The 19493-nt window shown below is 43.5% G+C and overlaps 1 protein-coding gene across 2 annotated transcripts in view; it reads right to left on the reverse strand.

Moving 5' to 3' along the window:
* The window catches only part of RSPRY1 (ring finger and SPRY domain containing 1), a 38741-nt gene extending 19402 nt beyond the window's left edge, over window positions 1-19339 (reverse strand). Inside the window, exons 1-5 of one of the 2 annotated variants that reach the window (XM_071567575.1) lie at window positions 19249-19339; window positions 7851-8030; window positions 6379-6444; window positions 5364-5847; window positions 1351-1403 (exon numbers count right to left, since the gene is read on the reverse strand). In XM_071567575.1, coding sequence (XP_071423676.1) covers window positions 1351-1403; window positions 5364-5710 — 400 coding nt within the window. In that variant the 5' untranslated portion in view covers window positions 5711-5847; window positions 6379-6444; window positions 7851-8030; window positions 19249-19339. The remainder of the gene's footprint in view (window positions 1-1350; window positions 1404-5363; window positions 5848-6378; window positions 6445-7850; window positions 8031-19248) is intronic. The other variant, XM_071567574.1, reaches the window with a different exon arrangement.
* Between the last annotated feature and the right edge of the window lie 154 nt (window positions 19340-19493).

The raw sequence follows: 19493 nt of genomic DNA on the forward strand, positions 1-19493 counted from the left end.
GAAAAATCCTCAAAAACACCCAGTGAATTTGCAGACACCAGGAAAAACAATTTACTTTTTACATTGCTGTCTTAGTTTGCACTAGTTTAGAAGTTTATGTTCAAGAATCAAAAAGCTTACAGCAGCTTGGGTAACAGTGAACACCTCTACTGTTTGGAGGGCAGCCTTGCCCAGGCAGGGCACCCTTTATTTCCCACTGCGATCAGGAAGGGCACTTTGTTCTAGTGTGATACTCGAGAGTTCAGCATCCCATGTCAACTCTTGAGTGTTAAATGTTGCAGCCACAGTGACTCTGAGGAAATATCTTTTAACCACAATCAGATCACTTCTTCTGAGTTCCCTCAAGTAATACAGGCCTCAGAGAAACTCCATGAGTTTGTCCCATGCCTGCTGGTCTAAAGAAAATTTGTTCTCCTAAGGATCAGCTCTCACTGTTGAATGAGTAGACAAGGGCTTTTACTTGCAAGCAAACAACAATCACATAAATGTTAAACTATTATTAAATTGATTTGGATCTACAAAAGAAAGTAATTCCCTTAGAAGTGAAAATAAAAACAGTCTGAAAATAAAGACAGTCTGTACCTATACAGGCAAGTGAGGTTGAAGAGACATTGCTGCCCTCAACAATGACAAGTACACAGCAGTAATACACTGGGTTTGAGTTTTGTTAGCACATTCCCCTGAAAAACATTTTACTGAACTGCTGTAACATGTAACCAGGTTGATAAATTGATTTTAATACAGAAATATATTTCCTGAGACCAATATCAACTCTACTAGAAAGGAGACAAAAGTTCATCTAAACCAGTTTGGTGGTCTTGAGCCAGGAGAATTTCTCCTACTGTAACAAAGATAAAAGAGCCTCTGCACAAATAGGCTCATCTTGCAGGAGCACTCAGGGACAGGGTTAGAACAAATGCATCAATAGAGCAGAGCTCTAAGATCAGCACATCCCAAACCAAACCAAAGAGTATGTGCTGTCTGCCAGCACCAGAGCATGTGGGGTTAAACCATGTCTAAGTGCACATATAGGCTGTTCCTGCCTTAGCTGCCATTAACTGCCATTCTTGCTGGCTCATTGTTTAATGCCACTGCAATGTGTTTGTGGCCATCCATGGGCTGCTTCTGGAGAGTTCACGTGGGAAGTTTAATAGAGTCAAAAAAACTCAGGCAAATGAAGTGAGCTCAGTGAAGCTTCTAAAGGGCAAAACTGTGTTCTGGATCCCACATCCCCAGATGTACCACATCCTGCTAGCAAATATTTTTCTTTGCAAAGAAAAGAGGGGGATGGTTTTGGTTTTTCTTTGCTTGGGAGTCACAACTGAAATGCCCAACACAATGCCTTGATACCTGTTTCTGCCATTTCATGCAACGTGATCATTGAATAAGGAGGCTCCTGGTCACTGAAAGAGATATTACACAGGTCAAAATTTATGCACAGTCATCAACATAATATGCTGAATAAAATGATAATGCACAGACAGAAAACAAATCCAGTAACTTTACCAAAAGGATGTTACATAGGCTGCAGACTGATAATGCCATTTTCAGAGCTGAAACACAGATGGGATTTGAGCCTGCCTTTGGCTCAAAGTCAATGTCTGTGGATCTGCAACAGCTGCTGAGTGAAATTGTGGTCCACACCTGCAAGACTAAAAGCTGAATATAATGCTTAGGCTTAGTGCTGTTCATTAGCAAGGTTCCTCAGAGCACATAACGAGAGACTGGATGTCAGGGGTCGAAGGGAACAAATAACTGCACAAGGGGCATCGCTGCTTCTCTGCTGAATACATAAATATTAAAAAGAAACCCGCAAAACCGAAAGGCAAGCCACCTAACAGCATCACAGCCTTCAAACAAGAGCTGCTAAAGAAAATGTTACGGCAGTTGAACAGAAGATATTTAACCAAGCCCCTTTCCAACCTGAAAAACACAAAAAGTTCAACAGATCAGCTCCTCAGTTTGGTTTGCCGGAGCACCGACACGAAGCCGTAGCTGGGTCTGTGTATCTGAGCAGGCTCTGCTCCTGAGAGCACCTAAAGCAAGATACCCAAATCCTGCTCAGTAAGCTCCTGCAGGTCCAGACAGAGCTTACACTGCAGCATGTCCTAAAGGGCCTTATTCAGTACTCTTGAGGCACTGGGAAGTAACCCCAAGGCTTAGACTTCCACGTTCCACACTCAATTTCTATCACACAGCTCTGGAATGAAATTGAAAATGCAAGATACAGAGGAATATTAGAAAATTTCAACTGATATTAATTATGCAGACAATAAAGCTGCCTATCTAGGAGGGATTAATTATCAAAGAAGAGAAAAATCTCAGGTTTTATGAAATATGTATGACATAAACACATTTTTCTTACAAAAAAAGAGAATGCATTCTTAAATATTTCCACAAGAAAATGCTAAAATTTAACCCATTTTATATTGTCACATTTGAAACAAAGAGTTGGATTGGTGTTTTTTTTAATCTCCAAGTATGTCCACCTTCCTTCTGGAAACTAATCTCCCCAGCAGGAAAAAGAAGTGCAGTACTGCAGGCAGAATTAGCTCAAGAAAGAGGACATAAAGGTGCAAAGAAAGAAGAAGAAAACCCCCAACCATAAGTACAAGTAAAAGCTGTGTTTAAAAAGGATCAATTTTTATCTGCAGGATTTCTGACTCTGTCATGGGTCGCAGGTGTTGGCAGTACTGGCACTGAGCAAAGGACAGTCCTGCCCCACTGATTTCTCATTTTAACCACTTGATTTCCACACATCCCCTCTAGCACCACCTTCCTCATTTTGAAACAAAACAGCCATTTTGCTAATTCCTTAATCTGCAAAGCAGTTCTTCATATAAGCTCTATAATGTAGAAATTTACGCTTCTGAATCTAGGAAATTAATCTTAGCTCCTTTCTAGAAGGAAAGGAGTTCTCTAGATATGAGAGAAAAAAATCAGTTGTCAGATATATTTTTTATCATATTTGATAAAGCCAACAAAAAACCTCCCACCTCAAGAAAAGAAAACAAATAGCAAACACAGTGACTGTTCATTGCAGATCACAGTGTAACAACTTGATTTACAGTTAATCTCAGTGTTCTCATATATTAACTTTCAGTACAGTTTAGAAACAATTTTCAGATAAAGAGTTTTGTGTTCCATTCTTTAGCCATCATTTCCTCCAAAGCTCAGACTGCCAACCTGCTGTTACTTACTACGTTGTTTTATTTTAGTTCAACTTTATTCTTGCACATTTTTTGACATGAAAAAGATTTGTCAGCTTCCCTACCATTTCCTTCAGCTGTGGTGTTTTCAAAACTGAAAAATCAGGCTCTAGGAGGACCAGGTGATAACAGAACATACTTATTCCTACAGTCTCTCACTTACATTGAAAGCCAAGATCTCCAGATATGAATTTTCCTCCCTCCTCCAAGGGTATCAGTAGCTTCAAGTCCAGCCCAAAGGCTTGTTAAACTTTTTTCAGACATGTTTACACAGTATGCCTTGTGAACAGACCACTCCATTATTAATAGCCAGAGGTCTTGGTCTTATCTGCAAGAACTTATAATATTTAGCTGTGTTAAAAAAACAGCTGTGTCTTACCAGCTGCCTTAGTATGAAACAAAGGAAACCAGTCTGTGAGCAGAGCCCCCTTTGGGGCTCTCCAGCACAAGACACGTTGCTCTAAGGGAACAGGTCCAGCAGAGGCTTCCATGGTCATGGAGGGCTGGAGACCATCACTTGAAAGCAGAAGCCAAAAAGAAATAGGTCTGTTCATCCCTGAGGGGGGTAATGGACAGAAGGAGAAGTCAGATTTCTGTCAGCAGCTACGTAACGGGAAAGAGAAGAGAGGACAGTCAGGCTCTTCTGAGAGATGAACAGCAGCAGGACAAGAGGCAATACAACTGTGTTGGAACACAGGAAATTCCAACTTTTAAAAGTATTTAATTATTTAAAGTTGGAAGTGGTCAAACACTAGAAGAGGGACCCAGAAAGAGGTGGAGAATCTCTTTATTCTGAGCATGCTCCACACTTGGCTGGATAAAACCCTGAGCCACCTGCTCTGGCTAAACCCAGGCTTTATGCAGGAGGCTGGAGTGGATGAACTTCAAGGTCCTTTCCAACCCTTGTGATTATATGACTAAAAAAGTATTTCACTACAGTCTGCATTAAAAATCTTAAAAACACAGAAGCTTCGGGAATTTGTCAGAAACAGGACTCCAGGGGCAGTGAAATAACTATGCTTATTGTCCCTCAGTAGCAAAGGAAAGTGCTTACAAGATTACAAAACTGATTGCAAGACCCACAGGAACAGGATCAGCTGTGCACAGAAGTGTTGTGAAACAGCCTAAGGAGCCAAACCTGGCGAAAGGGGAAGGCATGCAGGATTAGGCAGAGACTTTTAAAAATGTTTGCCATGATTTTAACTTAATGATTTGAAGACAGACCACAAAATAAAACCTGTTAAAAACCCCACATACTCACACCTTAAATGTTCATGAAAAACATCAGTTCTGGTATTTCCATTTAAAGTATTTAGCAGCAGGAAGGCAAACACCTCTGCAGGCACATTGCAGAGTCAATGCAGGTATGTGAATCAAGACTTGCTTATTCTGAGCCTCATCCACCTTAAAGTCAAGCCCCAGCTGTGAAACTAGAATAGTGTTTTTCCTTCTGTTCTGGTCTTTCCAATTCCTAGCCTGCACCTAACCCAGAAAGAGATGAGTGAACTTAACCCATCACTTTTAAGGTCCCTTTAAAGCTTTGTAGAAAGCAACACAAAACAAAAAATAAGGATGAACCCATAAATATCCTCCACACCCTTAATGGTTGCTTCGAGCATGCAAGGAATGCAATACTGGGATTGTGAGTTGGGCAGTCATAACATGTGATCTTTAAAAAGTAGTCAGACTTATAACTGGGAAGAAAACCTCAGTCTGTTTATCCAGGCTAACAAAGATCAAAGCTCACTGTTTTGCTTAACCATTTCCAAAGAAGTAAATACAGCCTAAAAACAGAAAGTTTGCACAACAACCGATTTTTACGACAGAAGTTCTCAAGTTCTGGAGTGTTCATTGCTTTCTAAACTGTGTATCTGTGCCGGGTAAGAAATACTGAGCACACTCCTCATCCCACCTGAGGGTAGGCCCATACAGGAACTGTGAGAAAGCTCCTCAGCTCCTGGAAGAGTCTGTACCTGGGCACTCAGGAGCTACTTCTATTACCAGGAAAGGTGCTCCTCTCCTAAGCCATCAGGTGGACACACAGGGCTGCTTCAGGGAGGGTCAGTGTAGATCGGTGAGAGGATGGAGCCACAGTTTGAGAGAAGATAAGCACATTTTCATTCATGTTGAATTATTCCTTGAGGAGGTACTTACTTATCTACCAACGTCCGAATTACAGCCAGTGTGTCAAGCACCAGCCCATCCACATTCTGTTTTTTCCTCCTTGGTTCATGAGGCCCTCGACCCCTCCTGGGTGGACGGACAGGGTCCCTGGGGTGGCTTCTTGCCTCAGGTATGTGTGCTCTGCTGTTCTCCGTCTGCCGACCCTGAGATTCCACGTTGTCTTCTGCTCCGCTGTCATCGCGGCAAACACACGAGTTTCCCATATTTTCAGCCCCCAAGGCTCCCAGTAAACAGGGAATGTGGTGCTCTAGAGTCAACAGCAAACCTTGAAAAAGGCTTCTGCTAGCATAGAACACAACCCAAGCAACTACAATCATCTAGAAAGTTTTAAGAGAAATGTTTGTGTGATCTTGAATTGTGATCTTTCTGCATTATAGCTGGAATGAATGGGAAGTTGGAGACTCAGTTGTCCATAAAATCTCTTAAAACACACATTGGACATCCAGAAGGAGGTCTGAAAAAGCAAACACAAAACAAGAGTCAGTGTTATTACTGCTAATGAATAACAGAAGAATTCCTATTTTAGTAAACAGAATCAGTCTTGGTGGACAAAGCACCAAGAAAACATAAGGTGGTACCTGAAGTCTATTGTGGGGAGAGGGAGAGGAAGGAAAAGGAGGAGGAGGAAGTTCCCTTGGTAAGCAGTTCTCGCCCACACACCATTCCTTTCTACATTACCTATTATTTCCCAAATCCTTCATGGTTTCTGGATGCAGAGGAACAAGTTTGTCCTTACAGGTAGCACCCTCTAAGTACTAAGTATCAACAAACCAGTGTCATTTACCCCTTATAGAGACACTGCTTATGCCACCCCAATTAAGGTCATACATTTAAGGTTCTCATTTTACATCGGGAACATTCAGTAACATTTCCAGACTATAAAATAGACAGAATTGTAAAGAACTAATCTTAAAGTTATGGTCTATCTCAACAAACAACAGATTTCACAGAGAAACATTCAGTTCATATGGACCATCTGACACACCTTTTTACAATGTGCCTACAACCCAATGGCCGTGATTCTCACCCAACGAAGCACCAAGTACCAAACCTGAAACAAACAGGAATTACAGACACCATTTTAATGCCTACATATCTAACTGAGATTTTGAAAGGGGTGTTGAACACCTGTTTGGATTTAGTGTCAAACCAATCTTCCCTTTTGGGGTATGAAGGCTAATTCAGTCATTCTTCTGTTCTTGATTCAAACAATTTGCATCAAACATGGGCCCAGTAGCAAGTGAAACTGTAGTGCAATCCCTCCAAATCATTAAATTGAAAATTCAAGAGCAAAAGGATTCAAAGCCCCATTTCATTACAAGTTATGTTTCAATCCATACAGCATATTCTTATAGAACATTACATAAAGTTTCAGGAAAATAAAGCCCTACAAAAGACGTAATTTCACTACATATACACTTCAAGCATGTCAGAATAAATAAGTGGCTTTTATGCTTTTAAGAATCAAGTTTAACATTTATACTAGAAGTTATAGTGAATATCCTGTAATACATTCTTATTATTCTGCGATTATTAAAATCTCTTTAACAGCAGAATGAAGCACCATAAAGTTAAAAGAAAGTCAAAGAGAGCTGACACCTTTCAAATATAAAAGGCCCCCACCTTGGACCCAACTGGCAACTGTGCCATTGCTGGCTGCCCTGTGGGACAAGATCACAACAACATTATTTGGGAAGGCAGAAACTGGTCATAGCAGCGAGTCTCAGGATGTCAGCTATCACTGCACAAGCACAAGCTCTTCTCTGTTTAAAGTATGTTATCTTCATTTAGTACACCAAAATGTTCAGTATTAAGAAATTAACTGAAGACTAACTAAGAAAAAAATTAATTCCTCCAAGGATATCACTTGCAAAAAAAAATACAAGATCTTGATTTCTTGTTCAAAAAATTCCTAAACCATGAATCATTAGGAGGGTTTCAGCATCACATCATGCTTGCCTTAAACCCTGAATAGGTTCTGAGTCCTTCCATCTGAGCCAGTACGGCTGCTGCCTTCTCCATTAGCAAGATGAGAGGTGCTAGTACAGACTATAAGGACTTCAAACACAATTGTGGAAGATCACAATTAGTTCAAATTACTTTTTATTTTTTAAAAAGCTAGCTATGTTAAATTCAAAATGTCTTCCCAGGGAAAAATATGCATATATTTATAAATCTAAATCATTTAAGGACATTGTAACAAGATAATACTGAAGTGTAAAAATGTTACAGACTTAGAATGTGGATAAAGCAGCTTACAAAAACACTGACAGTGAATCAATCTTGTCATGAAAACAAGTATGGAAAGCTGTATTTTAGGGATTAGCAATGAGTAAGAACCTAACTAAAGAAACAAAAATAGACATAAGTCAGGATTAAAACTTATTTCTGAAACCTGTGTTTTTCTGGTTGACAACTTAAAGCATGATTAGAAACAAGTGATTATGATCCACTCACCCGTAAGTTTGCTCAGTTCAGGAACAGGTGGGGTTGCTCATAAAGTGCTGTCACACAAGTGGACTCTACTTCTCCAGGGCACAGGGTCGTGTCCAGGACAGACTCTGGGAGCCTTTATGGTGGGCAGTGAGTCATCACAGGTGACTCTGCTTTCACTTCAGGAACTGCACTGAAGAGTTCCTGAAAACAGATGGAAAAAAAGAACAATTCACTTGGAAACTGAGTCTAAGGTAGATGTCTATACCTCCTCTCTATACCTGCCATGCTGTTATTTTCACCTATAGTCAGCCTTTATAGGGGGAATTCTCTCAAAGCTTCAAAACCCAGTTTGTCATCCAGTAGCTTTAGGACAAGTCATGGATAGAGAAAACCCAATCTGTTCTTACAGCCTTGGTATTCCAGACACCGCAGCACCAAGTGCAGAGCAGTGACAAACTTCTCCCCTCAAATTACAGCTTACAGAAGGAAAAAGAGATGCAATAATATCTGTGCCAGATCACTCTCAAGTAGAGCAAGCAGAAAATAAAAGTACACTATAAAAGTTGATTAGATAACAGGAAGAGAGAAATGACAGGATAAACTCCCCTTATTTAGTAAAGAGCTGAGTTTGACAGCATTCACTTGGCTGTTGCTCACATCATGTACAAGGAGCTCATTGTCAAGCCTCAAACCAACTGAAAGACTAAATAATTAGGAACATAAGGTAGAAAAAAAAGATTGCTACAGATCTGCCTCCCAAACCAGCCTGTTCAGATAGAGTACGAGTAAGTGCAAAGGAAAAGCTTTTTAGAAGTCTTTTAACAGTGATGTGCATTTGAGCTGCCATGGTTTTTAAGGACACATTTACAGCATTATAACAAATTGACTTTAGCATTAGGCTGCTGGTGGCCATCCCAACTCCCTCACTGTCACTGATGAAGAGGACAGAGACATCAAACCTGAGTTCAGGTCAGCTGCAGAATGGAATGGGGAAAGGCAGTAGGGAAAGGCAGTGATCAACTCTCCTTCTGTCCAGCCTCTGAGACCTCAGAGACACAACCAAGACAAAACCAAAACCATTTGTGTATCATCAAAGATGAAAAGTATTACTGCTTCAAAAGGAGGTAATGATCTCTGCATACAGAGATGGAAAGAAATTTTTAAATTAACTTCAATCCTAATTTTCACAAATCCCTGCTCTCAAAAGCTAGATACAAAACCTTTTTTTTTACTACAAACCCACTCAACACTGTACATGAAAATATTGTGAATAAAGTAGAAAGGGGAATTTTTAAAAAGACTTTGTCTAAAAGACGATAAAAAATTCAAGGAGTAGAACAAGACTATCACAACAGCAGGATGGAGACAGGCTGAGCTAAGCCCCCTGTCCCACCTGGCAGAGACACTTTGAGCTGGGCACAAGAGTGAGCACACGGTGAGAGACCTGCAGGCTCCTTCCCAGGGGCTGAGAGTCAACAGCTCAGTCTCCTGAGACAAAGCCTGCATGTTTGTTTTGCTGTTAAAACACAGCCAAGGAAAAGAACTAATCTTTCATAATCCGTTTAAATTCTTTTTCAGTAGTTACACAGCTAAGGGTCTCTGCAGCTGCTTTTAGAATTCTGCAGTTTTCTGTTATAGAACCGTGACCAACTGTTAACCAAAGTGTACCAGTTTTCATAAAAATTATGCTATTTGGAGGATTTAGTGTGCTTTGTGACTTCTGCCTTTTCTGTTTTAGTATCACATCAGAACACTGTTTAACCCAAGTTTGTTGTGAGCTAATGGCGAAGAGTCACCCAAGCAACAGCACAAGAATAAAGATAAGTTTCCTTGGTAGGCTGCTGGAACAGAAACCTATTGCCTCCGTCAGGGTTCCAATAATACCGTGCAAACACCATTCCCTTAAACGATTTGTGCAAGTCTAAGTAGAACTGCAAGTCTTCAGATGAAGCAGCTGTGTGTGAAAACACCAGGGATTGCTAAGCTACAGGACAGAAAGGAAACCGGTTCTGTGATCCCTATCCCCAAGACTAGTTAGATTTTCTGCCATTCACATACACAACAATGCTGGAAAGCCCAATCTCAGCAGTTCTGCACTTGCCAGAGGAATATTCTTTGACAAATTTAGGAAGGCAACAAGCCTATGAAAGCTGATCACAACAGCAGCCAGATTTATAAAAGTGACATTGCTTTTATTTTATTTTGAAATGGTATTTTATTAAAAGCTTGGGCTCATATTTTTAAGTGCAAAAAATGGTCAAGGCAGCAGCCAGTACCTGCCTCTCAACGGGCAGGGCCATCCATTCTCTCTAAATTCCGACTATCAGATGTTACTTCAGGATGCAGGACTACAAAGTTGCCAAACATATGATAAAAATACAAGGTTTTATTCTGTAAGAAGTAGCTGGTAGTGATACCTCTCACTGAACAGACACTGTTGGAACGCAGAATGCCAGTGTCTGACACCTCCCTTACACCAGAGAGCACCCGCAGGGCACCCCCAAACAGCTGTACTGCCACATCTTGCCCTCAGCAAAGCACCAGATCAGATGCCACTGGAGCTGGACACTTTCCCTGCACGGGAAAAAAGCAGCTGCAGCCTCCTGTGTCCCCACACATCTCCACCAGCTCCATGGACCATTTCCACCACATCAAAGCAGCTGCTCTCCAGTCAGGATGCACAGGGTTCCAACATCCACAGACTAACCAACCTGCCACAGCCGGAACTCCCAGAGGGAAAGATGAAATCATGATCCATTGAAACAAATGCTGTATGAGTGGATTTGCACCTGCCTGGCAGTGGGGATGCCCAGCCCACCCCAGAGGAGCCTCCTCTGGATCATCCGACCGAGCACTCCAATGGAGAAGTCACTCCAAGTGGGATTGGGCTCCTGTCTCTGCAATGTGCAGCCCAAGGGTCGGTGATTCATCCCCTCAAATACTCAGTTACAGCCAACCATAACACTGCCTCATGATGGAAAATGCCTCTTCTTTTCATGAAATGGAGTGCACTGCCAAGCAGACAAAAAACCTCTCATGTACATAAACAAGGAGAGAGGGTTTCAGCTACCAGAAACACTTTTCCAGTTTCCGCCACCATTACAGGAGTTAGAGCAGCAATTCATCCTCTCAAGCAGAGTAACACAAGAGTTCAGTCAGCAAACAACACAGTAAAGGTGACAACTTCTCAAATGCAAAACTGAGTTTTGGCCAACAGCTTCCTATTAAATATTTCCTATTAGAAATATTTCCTCAGCATTTCTTTCCCAAAGTATGATGCTCCTAAAAAGGAAGAGATGGAAACATTCATGATGCCAGTCAGGTGAAGAGTTCAAACTAGAAGGAAATGAAGCTATGAATTGCTGCACGATAATCAACTTCAATATAGAAATAAGAAGCAGCCTCTTTGCAAGTACAAACTTTTATTTCAAGAAGAATTTCCAGCTTTGAAATGAGTGAGGTGGGTGATGAAAACCAAGAATTTCCAGTAAATTACACACAAGTTTAATGTGAAATGGACACTTTCTCAGGAGATCACACTGATGACTGAGGTCAACCTCCCACCCATAAGACTTGTGCAAGCAAAGAGAAGGAGCTGCTTGGTGTCCAGTGTGGTACCACACAGCGCACGCAGTGAGTGAACCACAGGCTTCAGGAGGAGGAAATAAATGCTGTGCTGCTTCTTTTATACTTAATAACCAACCATCACATTGTGTAATCCAAAGCAAACCCCTAATTCAACTCTATTTTCTTTAAAAATACCCTGGAGGATTAAGACTAGTGTGAGAACTGGATGGGAAGCAGCATTTACTGGCATGCAGTGTGTCACAAAGCCATTGCCACAGTGCTTTGCTTTCTCACTGTAGCAAGAGCACCTTAAACTGAAACCTGACTGACCTTGAGCATGCTGGTTTCACAGAAAGGGAAAGAGTGATCATGTCTTAAAGCACTCCAGCTTCTTCCCAAGAGTTTGTCTGTGAAAGTCCTTGGGGTTGTCCAAAGTTTATGCAAACAATCAGGCTCTAACCCTGCTTCTCCAGGTAATTCTACTCCATCACAAACAGTGAGGGATTTGATCTCAGTGATAACAGTCAAAGGAGAAAGAAGCAGCAGACACTGACTACCACCACAGTAGTTTCTTTTGCTGTAGACTCATTGTGAAAGTCAGATTTTATAGTCACTTACACACTGCACTACTTTGTCTTTTGACTTCCCTTAAAGCTGTTTTTTAAGCTGGTATAGGAACACTAAAGTTGCAAGGTGGATTTAAAGTGAACTTCACTTTCTCACTTAAACAAACGACTCCAGGGTACACCTGGCAGAGATTCCTGCCCTGCACAGGTTTTCCCTTACCTCTGGATACAGAGACACCAGTGCTCAGGGCACATCAGGGATCAATCAGACTGTTCTGTTACAGCTCTTTCTGAAAGAGAAGCTGAAGCATTTACTACCTTCTGAGCTTCCCCATCTCTGAGGTCATACTTTGACATCTCACAATCATTTAGGTGGAACTGTCCTTTGTACTTCAGCCTCCAGGAAACCCCAGCTTTGCTTCATGTCTGACCCCACACTGGTATCGACTGTGCTTCCTGGTTCCCAGCTCCCCAAACCATAGATGGATCATTAAATTTCTTATCAGAGACAGAGCTAAAGTTACGCTTTGAGGCAGATGACAACACTTCTGAGATAACAATCATTTAAGAGACAGTGGTATCTGACAGCTCCGTGGAGTTAACAAGAGTTGCCTCCAGCAGGGTGAGAGGTGTGGCAGAGCCCAACAAGCCCAGCAGTTGCCCAAGGAGCAGAGTATAAAGCACTGCTTTGGAAGTGGCAGAAGATAACACCCTGCAGATGGCAAGGAACACTAATCCTACAGGCTGCAGGGATAAAAGCACATGATATAAAATTGATTAGCTATACCATATTAAGTTTTGGCACAGACGTTCATTTGGAGGCTTATAAATAAATCTTTCAATTAATTCAAATTAATCTTCCTTGCTGTGCAGAAAGTTACAGATGTTATCAACACACAATTTTGACAAAAGCATTTGTGATATCAGGATTCAAAGTTCAAAAAAAACCAAAAAGTGCACACACACACAAACAACTCTCCCCAAAAAAACCCACAAGAAATTCCAGAACAGACAATGCTGGGAGGAAAGCGTCTCTTTGGATAGCAAGTAGAGGAGTAGACTTGCAAAGAAACTACCCAAAACAAAATGCACTTTTTTAAGCTTTATCTAGTAAATTTAATAACAGTCCATTTCAGAAAGCATAAGGTTTTACCCATATTACTATCCAGAAACCAATGAAAGAGCTCTCTTCAATCACGTTGAGATCAACTCCTTGTAATCTACAATAATACATACTTGAGGCACCCTGTACATTAGGAAAATATAAACTACAAAAGCACTTTGAGGGGCAAATCAAGAGACTGCACAGCTCAAACAGTCACAGTGTGGTCCTACCTGGGACCAGCATAGAGGCATCTGTGGGCTCCAGGAAGATGTTATAAGGAGAGATTGCTGGACAAAGGGACAGATCCGAGCCAGCAAATCACCAGTTTCACGTCACAGCCAAAGTGGTGGCAACCCACAGTTTGGCAGTTTCTTGTCTGTACCGTCATCTTAGTGCTTTTCTTTCTTCTAAGTCAGAGCTGGGCTTGTTTTCAGAGGCAGTTTGGGTATGGAACTACTCTGAAAGGCAGAACAGTCTCCTGCTGTAGACCACAGAGCTAAGCCCAGCTAGATGCCATGACTAAGATATTCCAAATGCATAAAATTTACACATCCAAAACTGTTTTCACTGCAAAATTTTGATAACATTAGTGAAAAATTCAGCAATGCCTCAGTTGGAAGCCTGCATTGTCAGCTGTCTGACAACTGCCCTGGAGAGCAGAGCACAGAGCAGACAATGTCTAGACCCTCCTGTTCTCATCCCTGCCAAATTGGTCCCTTCATGACTCCAGTTATCATCTTGAACAGAACAAACTAACAGCAGCAGGAAACACGCAAGAAAGTTCAATTTTTTCTTGATAATTCAGGCAGCATCAGAGGATGGCCTGATCTTTCAGTAGCCAGAGCTGAGGGTCTCCTTTTGTGGCCTTCCTTGCTGATCACAGAAAGCTGGTAGGTCTTTGCCAGACAAAGTTCGTGACTGCTCTGGCAGAGCAGGGGACATTCCTCGATTCTCTTTCCTCCTGTGAGTGGATACAGTGACAGCTGCTCAAGAGACTGTCATCTGAGTCCAACACAACATGTAGGTCACTAGGTTAGCAAACCTGCCTCAGAGGCACTCACGGGAAGCAGGATTCCAGATCTCTCTGGGGCAAAGTCTACAGGACCTGATGCACAGCTCTGGGCAGGGCACTGCAACCCTCTTATCTCACCTATTCAAAACAACAACAAAAACCCCCACACGAGACTTCAGCTTCATTTCTCCCCATTTGTCTCTTCAGGGTCTACCTTGAGGACGTTTTCTCTTGGCCCTGCTACACCTCTGCCAGGACAGCACTGCAGGAGAGATCCCGACATGGATCAGTCAGTCACGTGCAACACAAGTGCTCCTGCCAGCGGCAGAGCCACCAACTCCAGGCCCCAGAGGTGTCCCCTCCAACCACTGACATCTGGTATTTTCTTAATAGTGCTTCAAAGCCTCCATCAGTGTGAAGAAACTTGCAGGAAGTTGGTCAGTGCTCCGGCAGCCAAGAAGGGGAAGGGACTGACTGCCCGAGACGTGGCTCGGACAAGTGCAGGTGGGTTAGGATGTGGGAGGAAGGTGAGTGTGCACAAGTTCCACAAGGCAGTCTAGAAATGATTTAAGCAAGAGTGTGCACCCATTTTAGTTAGAGAAAAAAAGCAGAAAGCTCAAAAATAATTTTAAAAACTTTCAAAACTCTGTAGGATCACAAACTCACCATCATCTGTGGCATCTCCTAAATAATCTTCTGAGGAATTTCATGAGAATTAAGATTACATTGTTTTGATAATTACATTTAGACAGTGCTTCACTAAATGTTAAAAAGGGGTGAGGCTCTAAAGAAAGAGCAACTCATCTGTTGTTAAATTTTTTTTTTAAATATTTCACTCCAGGACTGACATATCAGCCAGAGTTTTGAGTGCAAATAACCCCCACCCCCCTGCCCCATTCTTCATTCACCATTTGGTGAATGTTTTTAAAAGCAGGGAACAATTCTAAACCCCCTCCATGCCACCAGACAGCTTTGCCTTTAGGAAAAAAAGAGCATCAGCAGGTTGCTGGATTTTCTTTTTTCAATATCACTTTCTAGAACATCCCAGTGTCTACAGGAAGGCACAAGATACACATGAAGGGCACAGCCTCCTGGCACACAGTTCACTGGCTGCCCCCTAACCTGTGATTCAAGCTGAAATAGTATCACATTGTGCACATGCACTGAAGCTGGTAATCCAAAAACCCATGCCAACACTTCAGATCAAGATGTCCTCAACTCTTGTTCTTCTTCTCATGTCCAGCAAAAGACCAAGATATTCAGATACTTACAGCAAGAGGGAAGCATTTCCTACAGCAAAGAAAACCAAAAGGTAGGAAAAGAACTATAGTTGTGTTCCAAATGCTTAGAAACCACTGCAACTCCAAGGGGAGAGATTTATCAGGAAAAAGATGGATTTCTTGTCACTGATCATGGTAACTCACTGAACCCCACTTAACAATTAAAAACCAAGGAGCAGCCCCTCACCCCAGACTTTGGGCTGTCAGGTATTCCCCACTGCAGGGCACAAACTTCTCATGGCAAACCTGTGCTTCTGAAGAAGAGGACAAATTTGGCCACAGGAGTGGTAGATCAAGGGCAGGTGATGCAAGCACTGCTGGAGACTGTGATGCTTTGGTCAGTCACACAACCTTATGAGTCATGCGTGAAAATTTGACTTTTATTAGACCTCAGTGACATAATGAATAATAGAAAAGGAAATAAAGATCATGTTGGCACAGCCACTGCCCTGCAATGCCAACTTTACAGTCATCACATATAAATCAGGAAAACAAAATATATTGTCAGGACACTGGGAAACACAAACCACAAAGTGACACAACACAATTCTAATGAGACACTTGAAAGACAAGGAATCCCAGCACGGCCCTTCTGCCTGTACTGCTTTAAAGCAAGGAATAAATTCAAAGGAAAGAAACACAAAAAAGACAGTTTAAAATGCTGAACACAACATATTGATAATGGAGAAGAACAGGACAAATGTCATGACATTATCTTGCCTTCAGATCACTACTAGGGCACAGCATTTTAATTTGCTGCCTCTGCATAGAGAGGGAAACCAAACAGCGCATATGATGAGCCCTGCTCCACTTTGGGAGGATCCCACCACACAGGGAAGTGACCAACAGGAGACATTTCCAAACACAGCAGGTTGTCAGCTAGGGCAGATACTGACATGAAAGTAATATTGAATGAAGAAGCCTAAAGAGCTACAGATCAGCAAGTGTTCCACAAATTGCTGCCCTTATCATGAACTTACTGCTTATGCTACTAAGTATCTTCCTTTTATTCCTTCAGTTTCACAAGCAAGCAAAAAGCTTGAGGAAAATGTACTTTGATTCCACTTGATGGGCAGAGTATGAGAGATGTCTTAATTTTCCAGGAGGGAACCAAAATTGTAAGTGATCTATTCCAGCCCATCCATTAGGCTCACAGCAGATGAAACACACTGTGAGCCAAGACCTCCTATGTGAAAATACTGATAAGATATCAAGGGAAAGCACTGCAGGGTTGTGCAGGAAACCATCACATCCCTCTAAGAGGAAAAAAAAAAAAGAACATTAAGAAAAGCACAAAACAAGGTAACACAGAATAAGGGAGCCACTGAGTGATCACTGAATTATGAGACCGGAGAGCAGGATACAAAAGTGGCTACCATGAAGTGTTGCAGTGAAACTCCATGTGTAGGAGGCTGAAAGTAAACAAAAAGGAACATTAAAGACCTCGAGGAAACCAATAGCCCCACCTGCCCACACGGATATCACAGCTGAAGATAAGGGAGTGCATGGACGAGGTGAATTAGGTCTATCAGCAATCTAAGAGTGGGTAAATAACCAAGACCAGCTAATAAACAATCAGTAAGAGTTGTGCAGAATGCAAGACACAGCACTAAAATACCCTGGAGGAGATTCCTATACAAGTGATGGACAGCAGATGCTGAAAACTTTCTGTTAGAGGAACCTCAACAGAGTATTTGGGGGAAAGGGGAGAGACAAGAAGTGATGGTGTAACTACAGTTGTGCTTCACCCACCTGACAGAGGACACACCAGGAGAAACACACGATCTGTTCAAGCAGAACAATACATGGGAACAAACAGCAGCAATCAGGGCACAAAGCAGTAACAGCAATGTCCTAAAGGAAGGGACAGAGGAATGGGTGCCAGGAGGAGAAAGGGCCTCTTTTGCTGAGTGGACTTCAGCAGAGAACAAAGACAGGCAAAAGCACTTACAGAAGAATGGGCCTGATTTAGATCAAAGAACAGATCAATTCTTTGCATTTGGGTAAATGCAAAACAAAACCACATTGAACAGCACTGTAGACTCTTAAAATAATATGACAAGTTTTGAGAATGCACAGTCCAGAAATCCACAGTCAAACACAGGAATCCAAGAGGAGCCAATAAGTAAGGGAATATTTCAAATGGCTCACAGGTGATGAGAACATCCACTGTTCAAAAACTTGTACAGTTCAACAGGAAAACAGCAACACTTGTAATACCAAGAGGTAAACAAGGGAAAGTCACAGTGCACAAATGTATGAAGGTCTCCACATGACAATAACCTCATAGCACTGATGGATGCACAGAAAATTAGAAGTGAAATGGAACTGAACTGAGGACCAGCACAAAAAAAATAATAACCCATGCATTTACTGTAAGACAAAGGACAGAAAACCTAAAAACCTGAGGCAAAGCTAGTCCTATGTGGAAAAAAACCCCTTTTATACTGAAGAAAACAAACACTGACACAGACATAAAAGGGAAAAAAACCCACCAAACACACCAGCAGTCAGAAAACAGAGCAGTATCTGGGAGGCTGAATAAATTTAGGAGAGAAAAGGCAGCTCTTACATCTGTGCTTTTACATGGACCAAAGTTCCACTGCATGAGAAAACCTGATAAATACAGGATGAGCACCAAAATGAACTCTGGGCTCGAGGAACTGATTTTGCAATAGCAAAACTGAAAATGGAAAAAAAATAATTTGACTACAGTCATTCTCAGGACCTACATTATGACTCTGCCCAGAAGGGACACTCTCCCTATGGCTACACAGAGGAGAAGAAACAACAGTTTCTGAAAAAAAGAGGGTAAAAGAAGATAGATAGATAGATAGATAGATAGATAGATAGATAGATAGAAATAGTGATCAGAGGGACAGAACTAAAGGGCTTCAAAGAGAAACTCATGCTTGATATGGGCATAATACAAGCAGTAAAAAGACCTGCTTTAGAAGCACTGAGCTGTGAGAGCAGAGCCCTGGTGTTACCACCCCGGTGGCGAAGGTGGTGCTGCCCAATCTGTCGCCCAAGAATGTGAAACAAAAGATCCAGGTAAATCAGGGCATTTGGTGGCTCACTCCACACCTCCCTATCTTCTCCGTAAAGACAGAAAACCTTCTCTACAGAAATACTTTCACATTGAGAGTGATAAATACTTTCCATCGTTCTGGCTTGTCACATTCATATAACAATATCCAAGGGCTCCAAAAAACCCTTGTGGTTCCCGAGCTGCCACGAACTCCCAGAGCAGCAGGTCGAGCCTGTGGTGGTTCCGCGATCCGATGTCACTTTGCCCCTCGCACACCAGAACCGCTGTAGAGCCAAGTCTCTGTTTTGCAAGTCATACGAGCCACCCGGGAGCTCTCCCAGCACCGGGAGGTGCCGCTGGGAAGTTCCAGCCCCTCCCGGCCCCGAGCAGCGCCGGGCTCGGGTACCCCAGCCACAAACCCCCTTTTCATTCACCTCCCGCCGCTTCCTTCAGCGAGCTCCCAACTCCACAGGCGCGCCCAGCTCCGTCCAGTCCCGGGGGACGAGAGAGGACCGCGGCTACCGCCTCTCCCCATTGGGTGCCCTCCCTGGGGGCGCACCGACCCCCGCGGGGGGCACCTTCCCCGCCCGGCACTGCCGGGGGGACCCCAGGCCTGCCCCGGGCCGGGGGACTGCGCTGACCCGACCCCCGACCCCCGCCCCGCCGGGATGAACCGCGGCGAACCCCCGGGGGGAGCGGAGCGCGGTGCTCTCCCTCCTTAACCCGCAGCGGCACCGGGGCCGCCAGCGCGGCCACCCGCGCCCAGCGCGGCGCTGTCCCTTCCCCTCAGCGCGCCGCGCTCCACCGCAGCCCCCGCCCACCGCAGCGCCGCCGCTACCCGCGCCCTCCCCGCCTCACCTGGCCGCGGTGCCGCCGCAGACCCCCCGCCCGAGGGCGGCCCCGGTCCCAGCCCCGGTCCCGGCCCCGGCGCCGCCGCCGCTCCTTTGTGCCGAAAGATGGAGGCGCCTCCCGGTGCGGCCCCGCCCCGCCCGCAGGCCCCGCCCCGCGACAGGCCCCGCCCCCCGCCGTCTCCCGGGCGACCGGCCCCGCCCGCTGGCTCCGCCCCCGCCGCGCGCGCCTCGCCCAATCGCGGCGCGGGGCCG

The sequence above is a fragment of the Pithys albifrons genome, chromosome 12, assembly GCF_047495875.1.
Source record: "Pithys albifrons albifrons isolate INPA30051 chromosome 12, PitAlb_v1, whole genome shotgun sequence".
In the NCBI taxonomy this organism is placed as follows: Eukaryota; Metazoa; Chordata; class Aves; order Passeriformes; family Thamnophilidae; genus Pithys; species Pithys albifrons.